This window comes from Neopsephotus bourkii, unplaced genomic scaffold (assembly GCF_033783945.1).
Source record: "Neopsephotus bourkii isolate Nb327-2 ecotype Australia unplaced genomic scaffold, CSIRO-AGI_Nbou_v1 NB_1730, whole genome shotgun sequence".
NCBI classification, from domain to species: Eukaryota; Metazoa; Chordata; class Aves; order Psittaciformes; family Psittacidae; genus Neopsephotus; species Neopsephotus bourkii.
Window position 1 is genome coordinate 3,526 of NW_026902204.1, and position 27,359 is coordinate 30,884.

Genomic DNA, 27,359 nt, shown 5'->3' on the forward strand with positions numbered 1-27,359 from the left:
CCACGCCCCCTCCATAAATAACCCCGGCCTCGCCCCCTCCCTCTATAAAGAACCCCGGCCACGCCCCCTACACGGAGACCACACTCATTCGGGCAAGCCCCGCCCCTTCCCCGTGTGGCCACGCCTACCTCGCTAAACCCTGCCCCGTGAGCGGGCTCAGGTGAACCCCCCCGGGTCCTAGTGCCTGGACGCGCTGCCCCATTGCTCCCCACGATGCGGAGCCGTTGTCCCCATGGCCGCCGCTCGCCCCGCAGCCGCCGCCATGCCGTTCAGCAACACCCACAACAAGTACAAGCTCAAGTTCTCGGCCGAGGAGGAGTTCCCCGACCTCTCCAAGCACAACAACCACATGGCCAAGGTGCTCACCCCGGCGCTCTACCAGCGCCTGCGGGACAAGGAGACCCCCAGCGGCTTCACCCTGGACGATGTCATCCAGACCGGCGTCGACAACCCCGGTGGGTGACCCCGAGGGGGTCCCAGGGCTTGTGGGAGCAGCACTGCCCGCCCGCACTGGGTCCTAGCGCCGCATCCTGGGGCCGCACTGGGTCCTAGCGCTGCATCCTGGGGCCGCACTGGGTCCTAGAGCCCATCCCGGTGCCGCACTGGGTCCTAGAGCCCATCCCGGTGCCGCACTGGGTCCTAGAGCCCATCCCGGTGCCGCACTGGGTCCTAGAGCCCATCCCGGTGCCGCACTGGGTCCTAGCGCTGCATCCTGGAGCCGCACTGGGTCCTAGAGCCCATCCCGGTGCCGCACTGGGTCCTAGAGCCCATCCCGGTGCCGCACTGGGTCCTAGAGCCCATCCCGGTGCCGCACTGGGTCCTAGAGCCCATCCCGGTGCCGCACTGGGTCCTAGCGCTGCATCCTGGAGCCGCACTGGGTCCTAGCGCCCATCCCGGTGCCGCACTGGGTCCTAGAGCCCATCCCGGTGCCGCACTGGGTCCTAGCGCTGCATCCCGGTGCCGCACTGGGTCCTAGCGCCCATCCCGGTGCCGCACTGGCTCCTACTGCATCCTGGGGCCGCACTGGGTCCCCTGCCCCATCCCGGTGCCGCACTGGGTCCTAGCGCTGCATCCTGGAGCCGCACTGGTTCCTAGCGCTGCATCCTGGAGCCGCACTGGGTCCTAGTGCCCATCCCGGTGCCGCACTGGGTCCTAGAGCCCATCCCGCTGCCGCACTGGGTCCTAGCGCCCGTCCCGGTGCCGCACTGGGTCCTAGAGCCGCATCCCGGTGCCGCACTGGGTCCTAGTGCCCATCCCGCTGCCACACTGGGTCCTAGCGCCCATCCCGGTGCCGCACTGGGTCCTAGTGCCCGTCCCGCTGCCGCACTGGGTCCTAGCGCCGCATCCCGCTGCCGCACTGGGTCCTAGCGCCCGTCCCACTGCCTCACCGCTCCGTTGCCCGCAGGCCACCCGTTCATCATGACCGTGGGCTGCGTGGCGGGGGACGAGGAGTCGTACGAGGTGTTCAAGGATCTCTTTGATCCGGTGATCCAGGATCGCCACGGCGGCTACAAACCCACCGACAAGCACAAAACCGACCTCAACCACGAGAACCTCAAGGTGTGTGTGTGGGGTGGGGGGGGATGCCAATGGGAGCAATGGGGCGGGCACCGGGGGGCTGTGGGGCTGAGAATCGTTCGGGGTTCCCTTAGGGATGCGGGGATCCACGGGATCGCGGGGATATCTGGGGATGGGGGGGTTAGGGGTTGTGGGGAGGTTGCAGGGGCTATGTGTGGGTCTAAGGGGGGTGTCTCTATGGGGCCGGGCCCGATGTGGGTCTGACGGGCGCTGTGGGGCAGGGCGGCGAGGACCTGGACCCCAAGTACGTGCTCAGCAGCCGCGTGCGGACCGGGCGCAGCATACGCGGGTACTCGCTGCCCCCCCACTGCAGCCGCGGGGAGCGCCGCGCCATCGAGAAGCTGTCGGTCAACGGTGAGGGGCGGGGCTTGGACCGGGGAGGGCGGGGCTTATCGCTAAGGGGCGTGGTTTATTGGTAAGGCATCGTGCCTTGTGCATTATGAATAAGGGTCTCGGCTTAATGCTATGGGGCCGTGGCTTGATAAGGGGCGTGGCTTATGGATGACGAAGGCGTGGCTAAGGCCAAGGGGAGAGGAGCAGGGTTATACATATATGTGTATATATATATATATAGGTTAAGGGGCGGGGTTATGTGCAAAGTAAGCGTGAGTTATGTAAAAAGGGGGCGTGGTTTGCGTGTAAGGGGCGTGGCGTGTACTTGGGACTTGTTAATTGGCTGCATAGGGCGTGGCTTCCCTGCTCGTGGGCGTGGTTTTGTGGGCGTGGTTTGGCCGTCTTGTAGGCGTGTCTTAATTCAATGTGGGAGTGGCTTGTCTCAATGCAGGCGTGGTTTGTCTCAATGTGGGCGTGTCTTGTCGCAATGTGGGCGTGTCTTACCGCGAAGTGGGCGCGTGTTGCCCCCTCTGAGCGTGTCCCGCGGTCCCGCAGCGCTCAACAGCCTGGAGGGGGAGTTCCGGGGCCGGTACTACCCCCTGCGGGCCATGACGGAGCAGGAGCAGCAGCAGCTCATCGACGACCACTTCCTGTTCGACAAACCCGTGTCCCCCCTGCTGCTGGCCTCGGGCATGGCCCGCGACTGGCCCGACGCGCGCGGCATCTGGTGCGGGGGCACCCGGGGGCACCCAGGCCTGGGGATCCATGGGTGGGGTTCAATGGGCACCCATGGGGTGGGGATCCATGGGTGGGGTTCAATGGGCACCCAGGGGTGGGGATCCATGGGTTGGGTTAAATGGGCACCCAGGGGTTGGGGTCAATGGGTTGGGTTCAATGGGCACCCATGGGTTGAGTTCAATGGGCACCCATGGGTTGGGTTCAATGGGCACCCATGGACTGGGTTCAGTGGGCTCCATTGGCACCCATACATTGGGGCCTCCACCTAAAGGGGGTCAATGGGCACCCATGGATTGAGTTCAATGGGCTCCATTGGCACCCATACATTGGGGCCTCCACCTAAAGGGGTTCAATGGGCACCCATGGGTTGGGTTCAATGGGCACCCATGGATTGGGTTCAATGGGCTCCATTGGCACCCATACATTGGGGCCTCCACCTAAAGGGGGTCAATGGGCACCCATGGGTTGGGTTCAATGCGCTCCATTGGCACCCACACATTGGGGCCTCCATCTAAAGGGGTTCAATGGGCACCCATGGGTTGGGTTCAATGGGCACCCATGGATTGGGTTCAATGGGCTCCATTGGCACCCACACATTGGGGCCTCCATCTAAAGGGGTTCAATGGGCACCCATGGACTGGGTTCAATGGGCTCCATTGGCACCCACGGGTTCAATGGGCACCCATGGACTGGGTTCAATGGGCTCCATTGGCACCCACACACTGGGGCCTCCACCTAAAGGGGTTCAGTGGGCCCCATTGGGCTGAGGCGGGTGCTGTGCCCCATAGGCACAATGACAACAAGACCTTCCTGGTGTGGGTCAACGAGGAGGATCACCTGCGCGTCATCTCCATGGAGAAGGGGGGCAACATGAAGGAGGTGTTCCGGCGCTTCTGCGTCGGCCTCAAGAAGGTGGGGTGGGATAGAGGGGAGGGGGCGCGGGGGGGGGCGGGGGTGCGCGGGCGCGCGCGCGGGCGCGCGCGGCGCGCGCGCGGGCGCGGGCGCGGCGCGCCGGGGCGGCGGCGCGCGCGCGCGGCGCGTGGGGCAGGTATATAGGTGGGTGGGATGGGGTGGGGGGTGGGTTATGGGATATGGGGGTGGTGGGTGGGGGTATGGGTGTGGATGGGATATGGGGTATGGGATATGGGGTATGGGATATGGGGTATGGGATATGGGGTATGGGGTATGGGATATGGGATATGGGGTATGGGATATGGGGGATGGGATATGGGGTATGGGGTATGGGGTATGGGATATGGGGTATGGGGTATGGGATATGGGGGCTTTGGGGATCCATTGTTTAGTGTGCCTTGCAAGGTGTCCCATGTTGGGTGTCCCCATTGGGTTCCCCATTGGGTGCTCCATGGATGTCCCATTGTGTGCCCCATTGTGTACCCCATTGTGTGCCCCATTGGATGCCCCCCTGTGTGCCCCATTGAGTCCCCCATCGTGTGCCCCATTGCGCGCCCTATTGCGTGCCCCATTGGATGCCCCACTGTGTGCCCCATCGCGCACCCCATTGCTCCCCATTGGATGCTCCGCAGATCGAGGAGATCTTCAAGGCCGCCGGGCACCCGTTCATGTGGAACGAGCACCTGGGCTACATCCTGACGTGCCCGTCCAACCTGGGCACGGGGCTGCGCGGCGGCGTCCACGTGCGCCTGCCCCAGCTCAGCCAGCACCCCAAGTTCGAGGAGATCCTCACCCGCCTGCGCCTCCAGAAGCGCGGCACAGGTGGGAATGGGCACGGGGATAGGGGGATGGAGGGGATGGAGGGGATGGGATGGGGTGGGGATGGGGGTGGGGATGGGGATGGGATGGGGATGGGGATGGGGATGGAGGGGATGGGGATACAGGGATATGGGGATGGAGGGGATGGGGGGCTGAGTATAGGGATGTGGGGTAAGGGTATGGGATACTGAATATAGGGATGTGGGTAGGGGATATGGGATACTGAGTATAGGAATGTGGGGTAGGGGATATGGGTATGGGGATATGGGATACTGAATATAGGGATGTGGGATAGGGAATATGGGGTATGGGGGTATGGGATACTGAATATAGGGATATGGGATGTGGGATGTAGGATATGGGAATATGTGGTATGGGATAGGGAATGTGGGATATAGGATGTGGGATGTAGGATATGGGATATGGGATGTAGGATATGGGATATGGGATGTAGGATATGGGATATGGGATGTAGGATATGGGATATGGGATGTGGGATATGGGATATGGGATGTGGGATATGGGATATTGGATATGGGAATATGGGATGTGGGATATGGGCACACGTGCTCTAGCTGAAGGTGCCTCTGCCCCTTGGTTGCAACTGCCCCAAAACCCTTCCATGAGCGCCCGGCTCTGTTCCCTGGGCTAACGCGCGTTAACACGCACCGACATGCGTTAACACGCACTGACATGTGTTAACACGCACCGACATGTGTTAACACACACTGACATGTGTTCACATGTGCTAACACGCACCGACATCCCGCGTTCACATGTGCTAACACGCACTGACATGTGTTAACATGTGCTAACACGCGCCGACATGTGTTCACATGTGCTAACACGCGCCGACATGTGTTCACATGTGCTAACACGCCGACATGTGTTAACATGTGCTAACACGCACTGACATGTGTTAACATGTGCTAACACGCGCCGACATCATGCGTTCACATGTGCTAACACGCACCGACATCCCGCGTTAACATGTGCTAACACGCGCCGACATGTGTTAACACACACCGACATGCGTTCACATGTGCTAACACGCGTTAGGCGGCGTGGACACCGCGGCCGTGGGCGCCGTGTTCGACATCTCCAACGCCGACCGCTTGGGCTTCTCGGAGGTGGAGCAGGTGCAGATGGTGGTGGACGGGGTCAAGCTCATGGTGGAGATGGAGAAGAAGCTGGAGCAGAAGCAGTCCATCGACTCCATGATCCCTGCCCAGAAGTGAGCCCCCCGCGGCCCTCCATGGGGCTCCCGCAGCACCCATGGGTGCTCAACACCACCTGTGGGTGGCCCAGGTTCACCTATGGGTGCGCAGCATCACCTATGGGGGCCCCAAACCAACCTCTGGGGCTCCAGCATCGCCGATGGGTGCTCGACGGCACCTATGGGTGCACCCAACTCAGCTACGGGCACCCCAAACCCACTCATGGGTGCCCTAAACCCACCTGTGAGCACCCAGCAAGGCCCAGCCTCAATAAACGCTGCTGGTCCCCACCATGACCCCAGTGTCCAGCACCTGCATACTGGGGGGTAGAGGGGTACCCAAAGGACAGGGACCCGCTCTGGGGGTGCTGGGGAATAGAAAGTGGGGGTGACCCCAAAGTGGGGCACCCTGGGGGGGTCCTGATGTTGGCGGATGCTGATGGGTACCAATGGATGCTGATGGGTACCAATGGGTGTCAATGGATGCTGATGGGTACCAGTGGGTACCAATGGATGCTGATGGGTACCAATGGGTACCAATGGATGCTGATGGGTACCAATGGGGACCGATGGATGCTGATGGGTACCAGTGGATGCTGATGGGTACCAGTGGGTATCACTGGATGCTGATGGGTACCAGTGGGTATCACTGGATGCTGATGGGTACCAGTGGGTATCACTGGATGCTGATGGGTACCAGTGGGAATCACTGGATGCTGATGGGTACCAGTGGGTATCACTGGTGCTGATGGGTACCAACAGATGCTGATAGATACCGATGGGTACCGATGGGTGCTGATGGGTACCAATGGGTACCAACTGATGCTGATGGGTACCAGTGGATGCTGATGGGTACCAATGGGTACCAACTGATGCTGATGGGTACCAGTGGATGCTGATGGGTACCAATGGGTACCAACTGATGCTGATGGGTACCAGTGGGTACCAATGGGTGCTGCAGACACCAGGGTTTCCTATGTTTATTTGGGGGTTCAGGATCCAGACCAGGGCAGGAATAACTTAAAAATGGGGGGGACACGGGGGAGGGGACACGGGGGGAACACGGGGGGGGGCCCAGGGCCCCTATTTACAGATGTACAGGCAGGGGGGCACAGGGGGGGCCCCCCACAGGTGGGTGCTGGGGGAGCCCCCCCAAAGGGCTGGAGCTGCTGGTCCCTGGGAGGGGGGGGCTGGAGCTGGGACCCCCCCAATGTCCCCAAGGGCCCCCCAGGCCTGGGGCAGCAGGGGGGGGACCCCAAAGCTGCAGCATCCCCTGGAATGGAGCCGGGGCACCCATGGGTGATGGGGTCCCAGCTTCATTATGGCCCCAGAGCACCTATGGGGGGGGGGGCGGCGGGCGGCAGGGTCCCACCTCATCCCCCATTGGGATGCAGCATCCATGGGGGGGGTCCCAGCTCCATCATGGCCCCATTACACCATGGGGGGGGCCCAGAGCCACAGCCCCATAGAGGGGGGTCCCAGCCCCATAGAAGTGGGTCCGGGCCCCATGGGGGGGTCCCAGCCCCATAGAGGGGGGGGTCGCAGCCCCATAGCGGTGGGTCCGGGCCCCATGGGGGGGTCCCAGCCCCATAGAGGGGCGGTCGCAGCCCCATAGCGGTGGGTCCAGGCCCCATGGGGGGGTCCAAGCCCCATAGCGGTGGGTCCAGGCCCCATGGGGGGGTCCAAGCCCCATAGCGGTGGGTCCAGGCCCCATGGGGGGTCCCTAGAGCTGGAGGCCGGGCAGGGGCAGGCGCCGGGCACTCGGCAGCAGCAGCAGCGGCCCCGGCCCGGTCACAGCGCGGGGGCCTCGGGGCAGCCGGGGGGGGGCTTCCGCTTGATGCCAAGGTAGATGGCAACTGGGGGGGAGAGAGGGGGGGGCACCCATGGGGGCACCCAAGGGTGGGCTATGGGACCCATGGGGGTGGGGCACCCAGGGGTGGGATATGGGACCCATGGGGGTGGGGCACCCAGGGGTGGGAAGGGGGGCACCCATATTGGGGGGGGGCACCCAAGGGTGGGCTATGGGACCCATGGGGGTGCACCCGGGGGTGGGAAGGGGGGCACCCCATATTGCACCCAGGTGGGCTATGGGACCCCATTGCACCCATATGCACCCAGGGGTGGGCTATGGGACCCCATTGGGGGGGGTCACCCAGGGGTGGGCTATGGGACCCCATTGGGGGGGGGCACCCAGGGGTGGGCTATGGGACCCCATTGGGGGGGGCACCCAGGGGTGGGCTATGGGACCCCATGGGGGGGGGCAGCACCCACCTTGTGAGCGCAGGTCCCCCGATTCTCTCAGGTTCGTCTGCGACCCTGGGGGGGAACACGGGAGTTGGGGGCGGGGCACGAGTGGGACCCCAAATTCACACCCACCCCCCCCCAGCAGCAAAGGGTGGAAGGAAGAGAGAGAGAAGGGAGAGGAGCCAAGTGAGGGGGCACTGGGAGCACTGGGGGGCACTGGTGCCATTGGCGACAGTGGGATCAGCACTGGGAGCACTGGGATGGGCATGGGTGCCATTGGCAGCAGTGGGATCAGCACTGGGAGCACCAGTGCCATTGAAGTCATTGGTGGCACTGGTGCCATTGGGATGGGCACCGGTGGCACTGGTGCCATTGGTGGCACTGGAGTCATTGGTGTTATTGTGGCTCTGGTGCCATTAGTGTCATTGGTGGCACTGGTGTCAGTGGTGCCACTGGGATGGGCACTGGTGTCATTGGTGGCACTGGAGTCATTGAGATGGGCAGCAGTGCCATTGGTGGCACTGGTGTCATTGGTGTTATTGGTGGTACTGGTGTCACTGGTGCCATTGGTGTTATTGGTGGTACTGGTGTCATTGGTGGTACTGGTGTCACTGGTGGTACTGGTGTCACTGGTGGCACTGGTGTCATTGGTGTTATTGGTGGTACTGGTGTCACTGGTGCCATTGGTGTCATTGGTGGTACTGGTGTCACTGGTGGTACTGGTGCCATTGGTGTTATTGGTGCCATTGGTGTTACTGGTGGTACTGGTGTCACTGGTGCCATTGGTGTTATTGGTGGTACTGGTGTCACTGGTGGTACTGGTGCCATTGGTGTTATTGGTGGTACTGGTGTCACTGGTGGTACTGGTGCCATTGGTGGTACTGGTGTCACTGGTGCCACTGGTGGCCCCGGCACTTACTGATCTTGGCTCCTGGCGCCGAGGGCGGCCCCGAGACGCAGCGGTTGGAGCTCTGGCGCTTGGAGGGGTCAAGAGTGACCCTGGAAGAGAGGAGGAGGAGGAGGAGGAAGCAGAGGAAGGAGAGGGAGATGGGAGCGAGGAGGAGGAGATGAGCGTGGAGATGGAGACGCTGCTGCTGCTGCTGCTGCTGCTGCTGCTGCTGGTGCTCTGGGGGCTGTGCCCATGGGTGCTGTGTCTGTGGGTGCTGTGCCCATGGGTGCTGTGTCTGTGGGTGCTGTGCCCATGGGTGCTGTGCCCATGGGTGCTGTGTCTGTGGGTGCTGTGCCCATGGGTGCTGTGTCTGTGGGTGCTGTGCCCATGGGTGCTGTGTCTGTGGGTGCTGTGGTACCCATGGGTGCTGTGTCTGTGGGTGCTGTGCCCATGGGGGCTGCGGTGTCCATGAGTGCTGTGCCCGTGGGTGCTGTGCCCATGGGGGCTGTGGTGTCCATGGGTGCTGTGTCTGTGGGTGCTGTGCCCATGGGGGCTGTGGTGTCCATGGGTGCTGTGTCTGTGGGTGCTGTGCCCATGGGGGCTGTGGTGTCCATGGGTGCTGTGTCTGTGGGTGCTGTGCCCATGGGTGCTGTAGTGTCCATGGGTGCTGTGCCCATGGGGGCTGCGGTGTCCATGAGTGCTGTGCCCGTGGGTGCTGTGTCTGTGGGTGCTGTGCCCATGGGTGCTGTCCTGTCCATGAGTGCTGTGTCTGTGGGTGCTGTCCTGTCCATGAGTGCTGTGTCTGTGGGTGCTGTGCCCATGGGTGCTGTCGTGCCCATGAGTGCTGTGTCTCTATGGAAGCTGTGGTGTCTATGGGTGCTGTGCCCATGGGTGCTGTGTCTGTGGGTGCTGTGCCCATGGGTGCTGTGTCTGTGGGTGCTGTGTCTCTACGGAAGCTGTGGTGTCTATGGGTGCTGTGGTGTCCATGGGTGCTGTCTCTATGGGTACTGTTGGTGCTGTCTATGGGTGCTATAGATGCTATGGGTGCTCTGTGCAGTATGGATGCTATGGATGCTATGGGTGCACTGGATGCTACAGGTGCTATGGGTGCCCTATGGGTGCCCTATGGGTGCTATGGATGCTATTGGTGCACTATGGGTGCTATGGGTGCACTATGGATGCTATGGGGGCCCTATGGGTGCTATGGGTGCACTATGGGTGCACTATGGGTGCTATGGGTGCCCAATGGGTGCCCGGGGTCCCCACTCACCTCCTGCTCAGCTTGGACGTGATTTTGCTGAGGAGGCTCCCGGGGGCTCGGGCTCTGCCGGGGGCGCGGTGGCGGCGGTGGGGGTCGGGGGGCAGCAGCGGCGCGGGCTCTCGGCGGGGGGCGTGGCCGCGGCGGGCGCGCGCCGCTCGCGCACGTGACCCCCGTGGAAGGTGCTGCGGGAGGCGGAGCCACGCGCGAGGCGCGAGCCCCCCCCGCTCCCCCCCCCCGAGCCCGCGCCGCTGCCGCGCCAGGCTCTGGCTCGAAGGCGACGGCGGCCCCCGCCCGGGGGCGGAGCTAAAAAAGGGGGTGGGGAGAGGGCGGGGTTAAATACGGTCATGGGGGGGGGCACAAGGGGGGGTCCCCGGGAGGGGGTCACAATAAGGGGTCACATGGGGGGGGTCCCGGGAAGTCACATGGGGGGGGGGTCCCCCGCGGGGGGGGGGTCACATGAGCCCCTGCGGGGGTCACAAGGGGGGGGAAAGGGGACGTCACATGGGGGAGTCCCGGGAGGTTCACATGGGGGGGGTCCCCGGGAAGGTCACACGTGGGGGTCACGGGGGGTCACATGGGGGGGAGAGGGGGGGTCACATGGGGAGGGCCCTGGGGAGTCACATGAGAGGGGGGTCCTGCAGGGGTCACAAGGGGGGTCACATGGGGGGGCCCGGGGGGGTTCCCATGGGGGGGGTCCCAAGGGGGGTTCCCATGGGGGGGGTCCCAAGGGGGGTTCATACCTGTTCTCTTTGCCATTGGGCAGCAGAGGGCCCCGCTCCGGCCGCTCCGTGCACACGTAGGTGTTGCGGCGCCCCATCACGCTCGAGGGCACGTTGGGCTGGGGGGGGGGCAAGGGGTCACCCCACACACAGAGACCCCCCCAGCACCCATAGGTACCCCCCATAGCACCCATAGCACCCCCCATAGCACCCATAGGTACCCCCCATAGCACCCATAGGTATCCCCCCATAGCACCCATAGGCACCCCCCATAGCACCCATAGGCACACCCATAGCACCCATAGGTACCCCCCATAGCACCCATAGCACCCCCCACAGCACCCATAGGTACCCCCCATAGCACCCCCCATAGCACCCATAGGTACCCCCCATAGGTACCCCCCATAGGTACCCCCCATAGCACCCATAGGTACCCCCCAGCACCCATAGGTGCCCGCAGCACCCACGGCGTTGCCGGCGCCCTCCTTGTGCCGCTCGGGGATCTCGGCCTTGTTGGGGTTGTGGGCGCTGCTCACCATGGGGCTGGAGGGGTGGGGGGGGACCCCGCGCCCCCCCCCCACGGCCCCACTGCCCCCCTTGCGCCCCCCCCGCTCCTCTGCACCGGGGGGGCTGCGCTTGGGGGGCAGCGGCACCGGGGAGGGGCCACCTATGGGGGGGGGAGGAGGGGTCAGCACCCATGGGTGACATAAGAGCGCCCCATAGAGCACCCCATAGAGCACCCCATAGAACACCCCATAGAACACCCCATAGAACACCCTATAGAGCACCCCATAGGAGCACTGCATAGGAGCACCCATAGCACCCACAGCAGCACCCACAGCAGCACCCATAGCACCAATAGCACCCCTCCCAGCACCCACAGCAGCACCCATAGCACCAATAGCACCCCTCCCAGCACCCACAGGAGCATCCATAGCACCCACAGCAGTACCCATAGCACCCATAGGAGCACCCATAGCACCCACAGCAGCACCCATAGCACCCATAGGAGCACCCATAGCACCCATAGCAGCACCCCCAGGAGCACCCACAGCACCCATAGCACCCATAGGAGCACCCATAGCAGCACCCCCAGCACCCACAGGAGCACCCATAGCAGCACCCCCAGCAGCACCCATAGCACCCATAGCAGCACCCATAGCACCCCCAGCAGCACCCCCAGCACCCCCCCAGCACCCATAGAGCACCCACAGAAGTCGCTGTGCCGCCGCTGTCTATGGTAGGTGCTGGTCCCGGTGCTGGTCCCAGTCCCGGTGCCGGTGCTGGTTCCCCGCTGGCTCTTCCCGTGCCCGGTCCCACTCTTGCCATTGGCCGCCTCGTTGGGTGCCCGCACCCGGGCTAAGGACAGGGTGCTACCGGTGCGGGCGTCCCCTGCATCCACCTGCGTACAATGGGTGTCAATGGGTGCCAATGGGTGCCGATGGGTGCGGATGGGTGCCAATGGGTGCCAATGGGTGTCAATGGGTGCCAATGGGTGCCGATGGGTGCTGATGGGCACCCATGGGTGCTCACCTCGCTCTTCCTGCCCAGCAGGAGGTAGGTGGCCGTCACCTCGTTGTACTTGTGGGTGCTGAGGGAGTCCTTGATCTCCTCCCGTGTGTAGCCCATGCCCACCATCACCTCTGCGGGTAATGGGGTTAATGGGGGGTGATGGGGACAGACCGGGACCCGCAATGGGGGGTGATGGGGGGGTAATGGGGACACCCCATGACCCGCACTGGGGGGGCAATGGGGACCCCCCATGACCCGCACTGGGGGGTGATGGGGGGGTAATGGGGACACCCCAGGACCCACAATGGGGGGGCAATGGGGACCCCCCATGACCCGCACTGGGGGGTGATGGGGGGGTAATGGGGACCCCCCGTGACCCGCACTGGGGGGGCAATGGGGACCCCCCCTGACCCGCACTGGGGGCCATGGGCTCGTCACCTCAAATGCGCTGATGTTCCCTGAGTTCTCCTGGGGCTCCCCTGGAGGGCTGGGGAGCCTCGTCTCCCCGTAGCCCTTTATGTTGATCCATTTGTCCTTCATGATTTGCTGGGGGGGGGCAGGGGATGCTCTGCTCAGAGCCCCCCATGGCCCCATGGGAAAATCCCCCCCACATCCCCAGGGACCCATTGGAACCCCCCAGACCCCATTGGAACCCCCCAAACCTCCCCCCCCAGGACCCATTGGAACCCCCCAAACCCCATTGGAACAAACCTCAGACCCCATTGGAACCCCCAACAGGACCCCATAGCCAACAGACACCCGATTGGGACCCCCAGCTCCCCAGACCCCATTGGAACCCTCCCTGGACCCCATTGGAACCCCTCCAGGACCCACCTGGAATCAGACCCCATTGGAACTCAGGACCCATTGGAACCCCCTCCCAGAACCCATTGAGGCCCCCAGAATCCCTACTGGAACCCCCCACACCCCATTGGGCGCCCAGACCCCATTGGATTCCCCAGATCCATTGGAATCTTCATACCTCGTGCAACCCCCTCCCAGACCCCATCTGAGTTTCCCACTCGCTGCAACTCAGACACCCATTGGAACTCGGACCCCATTGGAACCCCCCAGACCCCATTGGAACCCCCCCAGACCCCATTGGAACCCCCCCAGACCCCATTGCCCCCCACCTCGAGGGTGCAGCGCTTGGCGGGGTTGAGCACCAGGAAGCGGCGCAGGATGTTCTCACAGTCCGTGGACATGTAGAAGGGGACCCGGTACTTGCCCCGCAGCACCCGCTCCCGCAGCTCCTGGGGTGGGGGGCACCCATGGGGGACAATGGGGGGGGGCACCCATAGGGTGACAATGGGGTGGGGGGCACCCATGGGGGACAATGGGGGGGGGCACCCACAGGGTGACAATGGGGATGGGCACCGTGTGCAATGTGGATATGGGGTGGCCACCATCACCCCTGGACCCATAGCAACAGCATCATCACCACCTCCTCCATGGACACGGATGTGCTCCCATCCCCATCCCACGGTGATGTCCCCATGGTACCCACCCCATCCACCATGGACACGGATGCGCTCCCATCCCCATCCCATGGTGATGTCCCCATGGTACCCACCCCATCCACCATGGACACGGATGCGCTCCCATCCCCATCCCACGGTGATGTCCCCATGGTACCCACCCCATCCACCATGGACACGGATGCGCTCCCATCCCCATCCCATGCTGATGTCCCCATGGTACCCACCCCATCCACCATGGACACGGATGCGCTCCCATCCCCATCCCACGCTGATGTCCCCATGGTACCCACCCCATCCACCATGGACACGGATGCGCTCCCATCCCCTATCCCCACGCTGATGTCCCCATGGTACCCACCCCATCCACCATGGACACGGATGCGCTCCCATCCCCATCCCTAATGCCCATGTCCCCATGGACCCACCCCATCCACCATGGACACGGATGCCAGCTTCATCCCCATCCCATGCTGATGTCCCCATGGACCCACCCCATCCACCATGGACACACGATGCCTTTCCCATCCCCTAGATCTCCACGCCCATGTCCCCATGAGCACCCCACCCCATCCACCATGGACACGGATGCGCTCCCCATCCCCTATCCCATGCTGATGTCCCCATGAAGACACCCACCCCATCCACCATGGACCGGGTCACTACGCTTCCATCGCCATCCCACGCTGATGTCCCCATGGACCCACCCCATCCACCATGGGCCATCATGAGCGTCTTCCCATCCCCATCCCATGCGCCATGTCCCCATTTACCCACCCCATCCACCATGGACACGGATGCCTTCCCATCCCCATCCCTATGCCCATGTCCCCATGGCACCCACCCCATCCACCATGGACACGCATGCCTTCCCATCCCCATCCCATGGCCATGTCCCCATGGTACCCACCCCATCCACCATGGACCATGTTGGCCTCCTCCATCCCCCATCCCATGCTCATGTCCCCATGGCACCCACCCCATCCACCATGGACACGGACTGTGCCCTCCTATTTCCTCATCCCCTGACGCCCATGTCCCCATGGTACCCACCCCATCCAATGCCCCCAGGGCCTCGGTCCAGCCCCATCCCGGAGCCCACCTTGAGGTTGTGGCCATCGAAGGGCAGGGAGCCGCTGACCAGGGTGTAGAGGATGACCCCCAGGCTCCAGATGTCCACCTCGGGGCCGTCGTACTTCTTGCCCTGGAAGAGCTCGGGGGCTGCGTAGGGGGGGGACCCACAGAACGTGTCCAGCTTGGAGCCCAACCGGAACTCGTTGCTGAAGCCAAAGTCGGCGATCTTGATGTTGGCCTCGGCGTCCAGCAGCAGGTTCTCGGCCTGGGGGGGGCAGGAGATGATGGGATGGGGGGGGTGAGGTGATGGGGTGGGGGGATGATGGGGACAATGGGGATGGGGACAGGAAGATAGGGATAGGGATGATGGGGACGATGGGGACAATGGGGATGGGGACAGGAGAATGGAGATGGGGATGATGCAGATGGGGACAGGAACATAGGGATAGGGATGATGGGGACAATGGGGATGGGGACAGGAACATAGGGATAGGGATGATGGGGACGATGGGGACAATGGGGATGGGGACAGGAGAATGGAGATGGGGATGATGGGGATGGTGATGGGGATGGTGATGGGGATGGAGATGGGGATGATGGGGATGGTGATGGGGATGGTGATGGGGATGGTGATGGGGATGGTGATGGGGATGGTGATGGGGATGGTGATGGGGATGGTGATGGGGATGGTGATGGGGATGGGGATGGGGATGGGGATGGGGATGGGGACAGGAGAACGGGGAAGGCAATGATGGGGATGGGGGATGATGAGGACAGGAAGATAAAGGATGGAGATGGCGAAGGCGATGGGGATCGGTTCTATGATTCTACAATGGGGATGATGACAGTAGGATGGGGATGGGGATGAGGATGGTGAAGGGAATGGGGATGATGAAGGCAACAGGAATGGGGATGATGAAGGGGATGGGGATGGGGATGGTGAAGGGGATGGGAATGAGGACAGGAAGATGGGGATGATGAATGCGATGGGGATGAGGATGGTGAAGGCAATGGGGATGATGAAGGCAACAGGAATGGCGATGATGAAGGGGATGGGGATGGTGAAGGGGATGGGGATGGGAATGAGGACAGGAAGATGGGGATGAGGATGGTGAAGGCAATGGGGATGAGTTCAATGATTCTATGATGGAGACAAGGACACCAGAGTGAGGACAATGGGATGGGGACACAGTGGGGAGAGAATGGGATGGAGCTGGGGACAGGGACACCAGAGCAGGGCCCGGCTCCCACCTTAAGGTCCCTGTGGACGATGTTCTTCTGGTGGCAATAGTGCACGGCCGAGACGATCTGGGGGGGACAAGGGGGTGGCAGTGGGGGGGTGGCACCCATGTCCCCCCCCTGTCCAGGAGGCCCCTGATGCCTCCCCTTCACTTGTCTTGAAATTGGCCTCGCCTCCTTCTCCTTCATCCTCCCATGGGACACGAGGTAGTCGAAGACTTCACCTGCAGGGGACACCCATGGGTGCTGCAGCCCCCCTGACCCCCCATGGGTGCCCCCCAGTAAAGGTGGCCATTGCCTCTCATTAGACCCCCCCCAACCCCAACTACCCACCCAGCACCCTAGGGTGCCCCCAGGGACCAATGGGGGGGGTCCAGCACCCATTGAAGGGGGTCCAGCACCCATTGAAATGCGTCCAGGACCCATTGAAGGGGTCCAGCACCCATAGAAAGGGGTCCAGCACCCACTGAAGGGGGCCCAGCACCCATTGTGGGGGTTTCTCACCAGCACTGGCATATTCCATCACCAGGTACAGCGTCTTCTCTGTCTCAATGACCTCAAACAGCTTCACTATGGGGTGGAGGGGGAGAAAACCATCAGCACCCATGGGTGCCTCCCCACCCATGGGTGCCCCCCCTGCCCCCAACTCACCAATATTGGGGTGGTTCAGCCCCTTCATGATGCGAACTTCCCGGAAGAGCTACAATGGGGAGGGGGGTGTTAAAGGTGTTACCTGTGGGGGGACACTGAGCACCCCCCCCCGCACCCATGGGTGCCCCCCCACCCACCTTCTGCAGGCTGGTGGGGTTCAGCTGGGTCTTGTCGATGATTTTAATGGCCACCTGTGGAGAAAGGGGGGAATGGTGGGGAAAGGGGAATGATGGGGAGGGGGGATGATGGGAAGGGGGAACGATGATGGGGGTAGGGGGAACGACTGATGGGGGAGAGGGGAACTATGATGGGATCACCCCCAAACATCCCCTGTCTGCCTCCGTGGCTCCCTCCGCACCTCCCTGCCGGTCAGGATGTGCCGCGCCAGCTTCACTTTGGCGAAGTTGCCTTTGCCGATGGTGCGGAGGAGCCGGTAATTCCCGACGTGGGGCTGCTCCTCGGGGCACGCCGCGATGGAATTGCGGCAGCGGGCGCCCAGCGAGCGGCTGGACCAGCCCGAGCCCTTCTCCGAGCGGCTGCTGCCCAGCTATGGGAGGAAGAACGGGGGGGGGGACATGAATGGAACGGTCCAAACCCCCCCCCACCATCAGCACCATGAGCACGCAGTGACCCGGATCACCCCCCCCTCCTCCCCACGGTTCCATTGACCCGCGGGTTGGGATCCATCCGGTTCAACCGGCTCTGGAACCGCGTCCTGGCTGAGCCCGAGGGTATCCGGATAACCGGGACCACCCCCCCCCACATCAAAGAGCCGGTCCTGACCCCTCCCGGTACCTCCGGACCGCTCCCGGTGCCCCCCCCCCCCCAGTATAAACTAATCCCTCCCGGTATAAACCAATCCCTCCCAGTGCCCCCATCCCAGTATAAACCAATCCCTCCCGGTATAAACCAACCCCTCCCAGTGCCCCCATCCCGGTATAAACCAATCCCTCCCAGTGCCCCCATCCCAGTATAAACCAACCCCTCCCGGTATAAACCAATCCCTCCCAGTGCCCCCATCCCAGTATAAACCAACCCCTCCCAGTATAAACCAACCCCTCCCAGTGCCCCCATCCCGGTATAAACCAACCCCTCCCGGTATAAACCGATCCCCCCCCCCCCCAGTGCCCCAGCCCCTCCCGGTACCGATCAAGGCCCTCCCCTTCTATAACCACCCCCCCCCCTCCCCCGGTCCGGACCCACCCCTCCCGATACCCCCGCTATAAACCGCTCCCCCTCGGTACCCACCCCAGAATAAACCGAACCCTTCCGGTACCGACCGAGCCCCTCCCGGTGTGAATCGGGTCCCGTCCCCCCCTTTCCCCGCTATAAACCGAGCCCTCCGCATGCCCCGGTTCATCGCTCCGGTACCAACTGTCCCCCCCCCCCCGGTTCGGTACCGATCGGGCCCTTCCCGGTTCCCCCCCCTCCTCCGGTGCCGGCCCTGCCCTCACCGCGTCCGGGTTCCGCTCGTTCCCCGCCGCCAGCGCCGACCGCGAGGACATCGTGACCGGCAGGGCCGAGGCCTGGGCCTGGGCCGGGGCCGGGGCCGGGCCGGGCCCTCAGCGGGCGGCGGCGGCCATGGGCCGCACCGGAACCGGAACCGGCGGCGGGCGGGGCTTAACGGCGCGTTGGCCACGCCCCTTAAAGCAGCCGCACTTTAATAGGCGCTCTCGCCCCGCCCACCAGAGCCAATCACAACGCACCGAAGACGCTTCCTATTGGCTCAGCCCAAGCATGGAGACAGCCCGGCCCGCCCCAATGCTAGGGGGCGGGGTCAGTGACAGAGCGTCTTTTCCATTGGTTGATGCGCTGGCCAATCGGAGGCCGGAGGGGAGAAGGAGGCGGGACTTAACCCCGAGCGTCCGGGGATGGGCTCCCCCGGGTCCTAGCGCCGCCGGTCGGGTCCCGCCCGTGGGCGCGGGGGGGTCCCCTTGTGCCCCCGGCTCCGTCCATTCAACGCGAGGGGTCCCCGGCGGCTCCGTCCCCCCCCACCGGGACCCCGCGTGTCCCTTGTACCCCTATGGATGACACCGGGGGTCCCCCCTGTGTCACCGGGGTCCCCTTGCCCTGATCTATGGGGTCCCCAGCGCTCCTAGGGCCCCATCTGCGGGGTTTATGGGGTCCCCGGTGCCACCAAGGTCCCATCCCTGCGGCATCGGTGGCCCCCCAGGACACGGCGTGGAACGGGGTCCCCTGCGTCCCCATTGTCCACTCCCTGCAGCACTTGGGGTCGCCCCGCAGCCCTGTTCCCCCCCCCGTCCCCTCCGTATCCCCGGTGCCATCTCCACCCCCCCTCCGTGTGTCCCCCCCTCGTGTCCCCCCCGTCCCCGGTGACCCAGCGGAACCGGGGCTGACCCTGCCCCGGCCATGGGCGGCCGCTTCCTCAGGAAACCCCTGGCCACCGTCACCGGGGTCACCAGCGCAGCACCAGTGTCACCAGCACGGCAACAGTGTCACCAGCACCAGTGTCACCAGCACCATTGCACCGGGGTCACCAGCACCAGTGTCACCAGCACCAGTGTCACCAGCACCATTGCACCGGGGTCACCAGCACCAGTGTCACCAGCACCATCACACCGGTGACACCAGCACCAGTGTCACCAGCACCATTGCACCAGGGTCACCAGCACCATCGCACTGGGGTCACCAGCACCATTCAACCGGCGTCACCAACACCATCGCACCAGTATCACCAGCACCATCGCACCGGTGTCACCAGCACCATTACATCGGTGTCACCAGCACCATCGCACCAGCATCACCAGCACCATTGAACCGGTACCACCAGCACCATCGCACCAGCATCACCAGCACCATCGCACCGGCATCACCAGCACCATCGCACCGGTACCACCAGCACCATCGCCCCGGCATCACCAGCACCATCGCACCGGTACCACCAGCACCATTGAACCGGTACCACCAGCACCATCGCACCGGTACCACCAGCACCATTGAACCGGTACCACCAGCCCACCACCAGCACCACGGGTACGTGCGTGGGGTCCGCGGGGCTTCGCACCCATGGGGCGGGCCAGGGGCCATCATTGCCCCGCTCCGGGCTCCCGGTTCCCCCTCCCCGGTTGCCTCCCGGTGCCAGCCCCGTCTCCCCCCCCCGTCCCCAAGGCAATGCCGCTGCTGAGGAAGCCGCCCCGGGACGAAGACCCCGAGCCCGGGGACCCGTTCGCAGCCAGCCCCGAGAGCCGGTTCCGGCGCCGCGCAACGCTCGAGCTGCTCGTGGGGCTCGGCCCCTTCGGGCGCTCCCGGCGCGGAGCCCCCCCAGGACCGGGACCGGGACCGGGGCTGGGACCGGGGCCGGGTCCCGGCGGTGATGCCCGAGCCCGGCGCCGCTCCGAGGACCTGGGGCGGCGGCGCCGCAAGGAGGAGCCCAGCGGCACCAAGCGCGGGTCCTGGCTGCGGCTCCCGGTGCCGACCCCGTGGGGCCAGCGAGGGGCAGGCGCGGAGCGAGCGGGCGGCGGGGACGGAACGGACGGGGCCGGAGGAGGAGATGGGGACGGAGCCGGGCAGGGAACGGACGGGAGAGGGAAGGAGAAGGAGAAGGAGAAGGAGCCGCTGTCGGGTGAGGGATGGGGATGGGGATGTGGGGACATCACAGGGACATGGGAATGGGGAAGAGTGGGAGGAGGATATGAGGGATGTGGGGATGGGGATGGGACATGGGGATATGGGACTTGGGAATGGGGACAAAGGGATGGGGATGTGAGGACATCACAGGGAACAGGGATGTGTGGGCATGAGGACACAAGGGATGCAGGGATGTGAGAATGGGACCTGGGGATGGGATGTGGGGTATGGGACATGGGGATGGAGACAAGGGGATGGGGATGTGGGAATGGGGACATGGGGATGGAGACAAGGGGATGGGGATGTGTGGATGGGGACCTGGGAATGGGGACATGGGGATGGAGACAAGGGGATGGGGATGTGGGGATGGGGACCTGGGAATGGGGACATGGGGATGGGGACAAGGGGATGGGGATGTGGGGATGGGGACATGGGGATGCAGACAAGGGGATGGGGATGTGTGGATGGGGACTTGGGAATGGGGACATGGGGATGGGGACAAGGGGATGGGGATGTGTGGACATCACAGGGCCATGGGGCTGGGGGCCCAGCTTGGGTCCACTGGTTCCTATGGGACCTCTGCATCCCATTCCCCCTGCCCCTTTCCAAGTGCTGGAGATCCTGGAGCTGATCCAGCGGCGGGAGCTGCTGGCGGCCGATGAGCAAATCATTGCCTTGGAGGCGGAGTGCGCGGCCCCATCATCACCATCATCACCCCCATCATCATCATCACCCCCATCACCTCCATCATCATCCCCATCATCCCCGGCCCCCGGCCGCCAGGCTCGGGACGTGGCCCTGCTCTACCGGGCGCTCCTGGCTCAGCTCTGGGCCGTGCTGGCCGAGGCCGTGGCCGCCGCTCGCCCCTTGCCCTCGCTGCGCTCCGTGATCCGGGTCCTGCAGCAGGAGGAAGCCGCGGATCAACGCCAGGGACCCGGGGCAACCGGACGGCCCCGGAGGCTGCGGCAGCGCTGGGAGGAGGCGGCGGCGAGGGCGGCCGGGGAGCGCCTGGCGCAGGCGGCGCCGCTCGGGAACGGGGTCGGAACCGGGGCTGGGAGCGGGAGCGGGAGCGGGGCCGCGCTGGGAGCGGAGCTGGCGGCGCTGGCGGCGCGGATGCTCCGGGACCTGAGCTCCGTGCGCGCTCACGTGGCCCCCGCGTTCCCGGCCGCCTACGACGCCGCCGCCGTGTACGCGCGCGGGTACCACCGGGCCCTGCAGCAGCGGCTCCGGGCAGCGGCGCAGAGGGAGCTCGGGGTCCCGGAGCTTTACGTGCTCCTGGAGTGGAGCAGCGGAGCCTACCCCCGGTGAGGGAGCACGGAGCCCACAGGGACCCCATAGGGATCCCATAGCACTGACCCCTACAGGGAGCCCCTAACACTGACCCCCATAGGGATCCCATAGCACTGACCCCTACAGGGAGCCCCTAACACTGACCCCCACAGGGATCCCATAGCACTGACCCCTACAGGGAGCCCCTAACACTGACCCCCACAGGGATCCCATAGCACTGACCCCTACAGGGAGCCCCTAACACTGACCCCCATAGGGATCCCATAGCACTGACCCCTACAGGGAGCCCCTAACACTGACCCCCACAGGGATCCCATAGCACTGACCCCTACAGGGAGCCCCTAACACTGATGCCCCTATGATGCCCCCAGTGACTCCCCAATGACCAATGTCACCCCAATAGAACCCCAATGACCCCCCCAATGACCCCCATGACCAATGTCACCCCAATATCACCCCAATGACCCCCCCAATGACCAATATCACCCTAATGTCACCCCAATATCACCCCAATAGAACCCCAATGACCCCCCAATGACCCCCAATGACCCCCCCAATGACCCCCCAAGACCAATGTCACACCAATATCACCCCAATGACCCCCCCAATGACCCCCAATGACCCCCCAATGACCCCCAATGACCAATGTCACCCCAATATCACCCCAATGACCCCCCCAATGACCCCCAATGACCCCTGCAATGACCCCCAATGACCAATGTCACCCCAATAGAACCCCAATGACCCCCTCATGACCCCCCAATGACCCCCCAATGACCAATATCACCCCAATAGAACCCCAATGACCCCCCAATGCCCCCCCCACTGACCCCCCCTTACTCCCCCCATCCATAGGGAGGTGCTGGGGAACCCCGAGGTGGGGCCCTTGCTGCAGGGACTGGGGCCCCCTCTGCCCCCCGAGACCCAGCGCAGCCTCGAGAGCACCTGCATCAGCGCCGTCAAGGTGGGACCCATTGATGGTGCCCCATAGCCCGTGCCCCATTGATGGTGCCCCACTGATGGTGCCCCATTGCGTGCCCCATTGCCTGTGCCCCATTGGCAGGCGAAGGTGGAGGCGGCGCTGGCCCAGGAGCTGCAGCTCAGTGAGGACTCGTGGGGCGAGGAGGTCACCAGCCAGGAGCTGCAGGAGGGGCTGGCCCCACGCGTCACGGGGGTACGGGCACCTATGGGGCACCTATGGGGCACCCATGGGCCCACTGCACCGCATGGGGGTGTTGGGGGGGGGGACCCCATAGGGACCACATGGTGATGGTGATGGGTGAATGGGAACCCCATAGGGACCACATGGTGGTGGTGATGGGTGAATGGGAACCCCATAGGGACCACATGGTGGTGGTGATGGATGAATGGGGACCACATAGGGACCACATGGTGATGGTGATGGGTGAATGGGAACCCCATAGGGACCACATGGTGGTGGTGATGGGTGGATGGGGACCCCTTAGGGACCACCTGGTGGTGGTGATGGGTGGATGGGGATCCCATGGGGACCCTATGGTGATGGTGATGGGTGAATGGGGACCCCATAGGGATGCTATGGTGATGGTGATGGGTGAATGGGGACCCCATAGGGATGCTGTGGTGATGGTGATGGGTGGTTGGGACCCCATAGGGATGCTGTGGTGATGGTGATGGGTGAATGGGGACCCCATAGGGACCACATGGTGATGGTGATGGGTGAATGGGGACCCCATAGGGATGCTATGGTGATGGTGATGGGTGAATGGGGACCCCATAGGGATGCTATGGTGATGGTGATGGGTGAATGGGGACCCCATAGGGATGCTATGGTGATGGTGATGGGTGAATGGGGACCCCATAGGGATGCTATGGTGATGGTGATGGGTGGTTGGGACCCCATAGGGATGCTATGGTGATGGTGATGGGTGGTTGGGACCCCATGGGGATGCTGTGGCCCTGTCCCCACAGTTGCTGCGGGCGCACGTGGATCGAGCCCCCCAAATCACCCCCGAGTTCGGCAGGGAGATGGCGCAGACTCTGCTGGGAGTGCTGGTGACCTTCCTGCATAGGTGGGACATGGGGACAGGGCCCCATTGCATTGGGTGCCCATTGCATTGGGTGCCCATTGCATTGGGTGCCCATTGCATTGGGTTCCCATTGCGTTATGTGCCCATTGCATCGGGTCCCCATTGCATTGGGTGCCCATTGCATTGGGTTCCCATTGAACTGGGTGCTCATTGCATTGGGTCCCCATTGCGTTGGGTGCCCATTGCATTGGGTCCCCATTGCGTTATGTGCCCATTGCATCGGGTGCCCATTGCATCGGGTCCCATAGCACCCATGGGTGACCCACGCTGGTGCTTCAGCTTCCAGCGCAAGGTGGAGCGGTTCCTGGAGGCACCCATTGACCCGTGCCCACCCGACGGCACCGCCGGCCGCGCCATCGCCCTGGTCAACTGCTGCCCCCCGTTCAGGTGAGGCTGCCCCATGGCCATGGGGGGTGCTGGGGTGGGGGGCAAGGTCCCATAGCACCCATTGACCCCCCCATAGGAGCTTCACCGAGCGCCTGGCACAGTTTGGGCACCCCGAGGGGGAGGAGCTGCGGCGCCAGGCCCAGGGTGCCCTGGACAAGGTGACCCGGAGCTGCAACCATGTCCTCACCCAGCGCCTCTTTGAGGACCTCAAGGTGCTGGGAGGGGGTGGGATGGGGTGGGATGGGGGGGAGGAGGAGAGCAATGGGTGCCCAGTGATGGGTGTTGAGTTGGGTGATGCCCATGGGTGCGATGCGAATGGTACCCATTGATGGGTGTTGAGTTGGGTGATGCCCATGGGTGCGATGCTCATGGTGCCCATTGATGGGTGTTGAGCTGGGTGATGCCCATGGGTGCGATGCTCATGGTGCCCATTGATGGGTGTTGAGTTGGGTGATGCCCATGGGTGCGATGCTCATGGTGCCCATTGATGGGTGTTGAGTTGGGTGATGCCCATGGGTGCGATGCTCATGGTGCCCATTGATGGGTGTTGAGTTGGGTGATGCCCATGGGTGCGATGCTCATGGTGCCCATTGATGGGTGTTGAGTTGGGTGATGCCCATGGGTGCGATGCTCATGGTGCCCATTGATGGGTGTTGAGTTGGGTGATGCCCATGGGTGCGATGCTCATGGTGCCCATTGATGGGTGTTGAGTTGGGTGATGCCCATGGGTGCGATGCTCATGGTGCCCATTGATGGGTGTTGAGTTGGGTGATGCCCATGGGTGCGATGCTCATGGTGCCCATTGATGGGTGTTGAGTTGGGTGATGCCCATGGGTGCGATGCTCACGTCGCCCCTCTGTTGGTGCCCATCGGTCGGTGCCCATCGTGGCACCCACCCATTGGGTGCTCCCTGTTGGGTGCCAGCCCCTCTCCCCTCCCCAGCCCTACTTCAACAAGCTCATGAAGCGCAAGTGGCTGACGAGCTCGGACGCCTTCGACTCCATCGTGATGCTCATCACCAGCTTCTCCCAGAAGCTCCGCCCACTGCACCCCGAGCCCTACCAGGTGGGTGCTGGGGCTTGGGGTGACACCCATGGGTGCCGCACTCACAGCACCCATCCATTGGGTGCTGGTTTGGATGACACCCATGGGTGCTGCACTCATAGCACCCATCCATTGGGTTGTGGTTTGGATGACACCCATGGGTCCCACAGTCACGGTGACACCCATGGGTGCTGGTTTGGATGACCCTCATGGGTGCCACACTCACAGTGCCTATCCATTGGGTGCTGGTTTGGATGACACCCATGGGTGCTGGTTGGGATGACCCCCATGGGTGCCCCACTCCCACTGACCCCCATGGGTGCTGGTTTGGATGACCCCCATGGGCGCCACTCTCCCAGTGACACCCATGGGTGCTGGTTGGGATGACCCCCATGGGTGCTGCTCTCAGTGACCCCCATGGGTGCTGGGTCTTGGGTTGACCCCATGGGTGCCGCTCTCCCAGTGTCCCCCATGGGTGCTGGTTTAGATGACACCCATGGGTGCTGGGTCATGGGGTGACCCCCCTGGGTGCCACACTCCCAGTGTCCCCATGGGTGCTGGTTTAGATGACCCCCTGGGTGCCACACTCCCAGTGTCCCCATGGGTGCTGGTTTCAATGACCCCCCTGGGTGCTGCTCTCCCAGTGACCCCCTTGGGTGCCGCTCTCCCAGTGACCCCATGGGCGCTGGTTTCAATGACCCCCCCGGGTGCCGCTCTCCCAGTAACACGCATGGGTGCTGGTTTCGATGACCCCCCTGGGTGCTGCTCTCCCAGTGTCCCCATGGGTGCTGGTTTCAATGACCCCCCTGGGTGCTGCTCTCCCAGTGACCCCCCGGGCTCCTCCTCAGGTGCTGGTGAGTGAGCTGCACCGCCGGGTGCTCCTGGCCTACGTGCGCCCCCTGCTCTCGGGGCGCCTGCTCTGCCCCTCGGCCAAGGCCCGGGCCCGTGTGGCCGCGCGCCTCAGTGACGAGGCCCGGCAGCTCCGCGAGCTCTTCACCCGCCTGGTAAGGAGCAGAGAGCCCCATAGGGTGCCATTGGGTCCCATTGGGGTCCCTCTGGGTGCCTTTGGGTGCCTTTGGGTGCTCTTTGGGTGCCTTTGGGTGTTCTTTGGGTGCTCTTTGCATCCCTTTGTGTGCCTTTTGGGTGCTCTTTGGGTCCCTTTGGCTGCTGTGTGGGTGCCATTTGGATGCTCTTTAGGTGCCTTTTGGGTGCCCTTTGGGTGCTCTTTGGGTGCTCTTTGGGGCCCCTTTGGGTGCTCCCATGAGAGGAGCCCATCACCAAGCCCTGGCCATGCAGGACTCGGCATCCCCGTGGCTGGACTCGGTGGTGCCGCGGCTGCGGGAGCTGCTGGTGCTGGAGGACACGGCCGCGCTGCAGATGGAGGTCGGGGTCCTGGCCAGGGACTTCCCTGATGTTCGGTGAGTGATGGAGCCCATTGGGACATCCTCGTTTCCATCCGGGTGGGGTTGGTGCCATTGGTGCCCATTGGTACCCACTGTTGCCCATTGGTGCCATTGATACCCATTGATACCCATTGATGCCCATTGATACCCATTGGTGCCATTGGTGCCCCTGGTGCCCATTGATACCCGTTGGTTCCCACCGGTGCCACTGATTGCCATTGATACCCATTGGTACTCATTGGTGCATTTGGTACCCATTGTTACCCATTGATTGCCATTGATGCCCACTGGTTGCCATTGATGCCCACTGGTTGCCATTGATGCCCATTGGTTGCCATTGATGCCCATTGGTGCCCATTGGTTGCCATTGATGCCCATTGGCTGCCATTGATGCCCATTGGTGCCCATTGGCTGCCATTGATGCCCATTGGTTGCCATTGATGCCCATTGGCTGCCATTGATGCCCATTGATGCCCATTGGCTGCCATTGATGCCCATTGGTGCCCATTGGTGCCCCGCAGGCGGGAGCACGTGGCAGCGGTGCTGGATGCACGGGGCCTGCGGAGCCCCTCGGCCCGACACGAGATCCTGGGGGTGCTGCGGGACCTGGAGCGGGGGGGGGCCGTGACCCCGGCCCCGCTGGCACCGGCGTCGCCATCGCGGCACCGCGCGTTCTTCGCCGAGCTGCCGGTGCCCGGGGCCGGGCGCTGTTTGCCCTTCCAGCTCCCGCGCCTGGCGCCCATGGCCCGGCTGCGCCGACGGCGCCCGCGCCTCTGAGGTGGCTCCTAGGGGTGCGCATCGACAGCTGCTGGCACCGCCCCATCCCCATCCCCATCCCATCCTTATCCCATCCCCATCCCATCCCCATCCTCATCCCTATCCTTATCCCATCCCCATCCCATCCTTATCCCATGC

General features: G+C 63.8%; 3 protein-coding genes across 3 annotated transcripts; 2 read left to right on the forward strand and 1 right to left on the reverse strand.

Annotated features, from left to right (window-relative positions):
- The first annotated feature begins 227 nt into the window (after positions 1-227).
- CKM (creatine kinase, M-type) lies at positions 228-5,683 on the forward strand. The gene is made up of 7 exons (XM_061376680.1): positions 228-455; positions 1,406-1,560; positions 1,800-1,932; positions 2,467-2,638; positions 3,438-3,561; positions 4,194-4,383; positions 5,440-5,683. The coding sequence occupies exons 1-7, from the start codon at positions 233-235 to the stop codon at positions 5,616-5,618; spliced, it is 1,176 nt and encodes a 391-aa protein (XP_061232664.1). The 5' UTR covers positions 228-232; the 3' UTR covers positions 5,619-5,683.
- Positions 5,684-7,328: 1,645 nt separating this feature from the next.
- MARK4 (microtubule affinity regulating kinase 4) lies at positions 7,329-18,183 on the reverse strand. The gene is made up of 18 exons (XM_061376681.1): positions 18,118-18,183; positions 17,022-17,210; positions 16,801-16,854; positions 16,664-16,712; positions 16,517-16,582; positions 16,166-16,236; positions 16,025-16,081; positions 14,802-15,038; positions 13,355-13,474; positions 12,660-12,767; positions 12,243-12,350; positions 11,922-12,111; positions 11,177-11,376; positions 10,731-10,828; positions 10,000-10,293; positions 8,760-8,839; positions 7,868-7,912; positions 7,329-7,452 (listed from the first exon to the last, which is right to left on the reverse strand). Exons 1-18 carry the CDS (start codon positions 18,166-18,168, stop codon positions 7,388-7,390), a joined length of 2,082 nt encoding a protein of 693 aa, XP_061232665.1. The 5' UTR covers positions 18,169-18,183; the 3' UTR covers positions 7,329-7,387.
- Positions 18,184-18,740: 557 nt separating this feature from the next.
- Positions 18,741-27,277, forward strand: EXOC3L2 (exocyst complex component 3 like 2). The gene is made up of 13 exons (XM_061376682.1): positions 18,741-19,628; positions 19,793-20,246; positions 20,862-21,276; positions 21,316-21,555; positions 22,397-22,505; positions 22,605-22,715; positions 23,492-23,592; positions 23,890-23,997; positions 24,074-24,209; positions 24,940-25,062; positions 25,890-26,045; positions 26,338-26,459; positions 26,966-27,277. Exons 1-13 carry the CDS (start codon positions 18,741-18,743, stop codon positions 27,219-27,221), a joined length of 3,219 nt encoding a protein of 1,072 aa, XP_061232666.1. The 3' UTR covers positions 27,222-27,277.
- Positions 27,278-27,359: the final 82 nt, after the last annotated feature.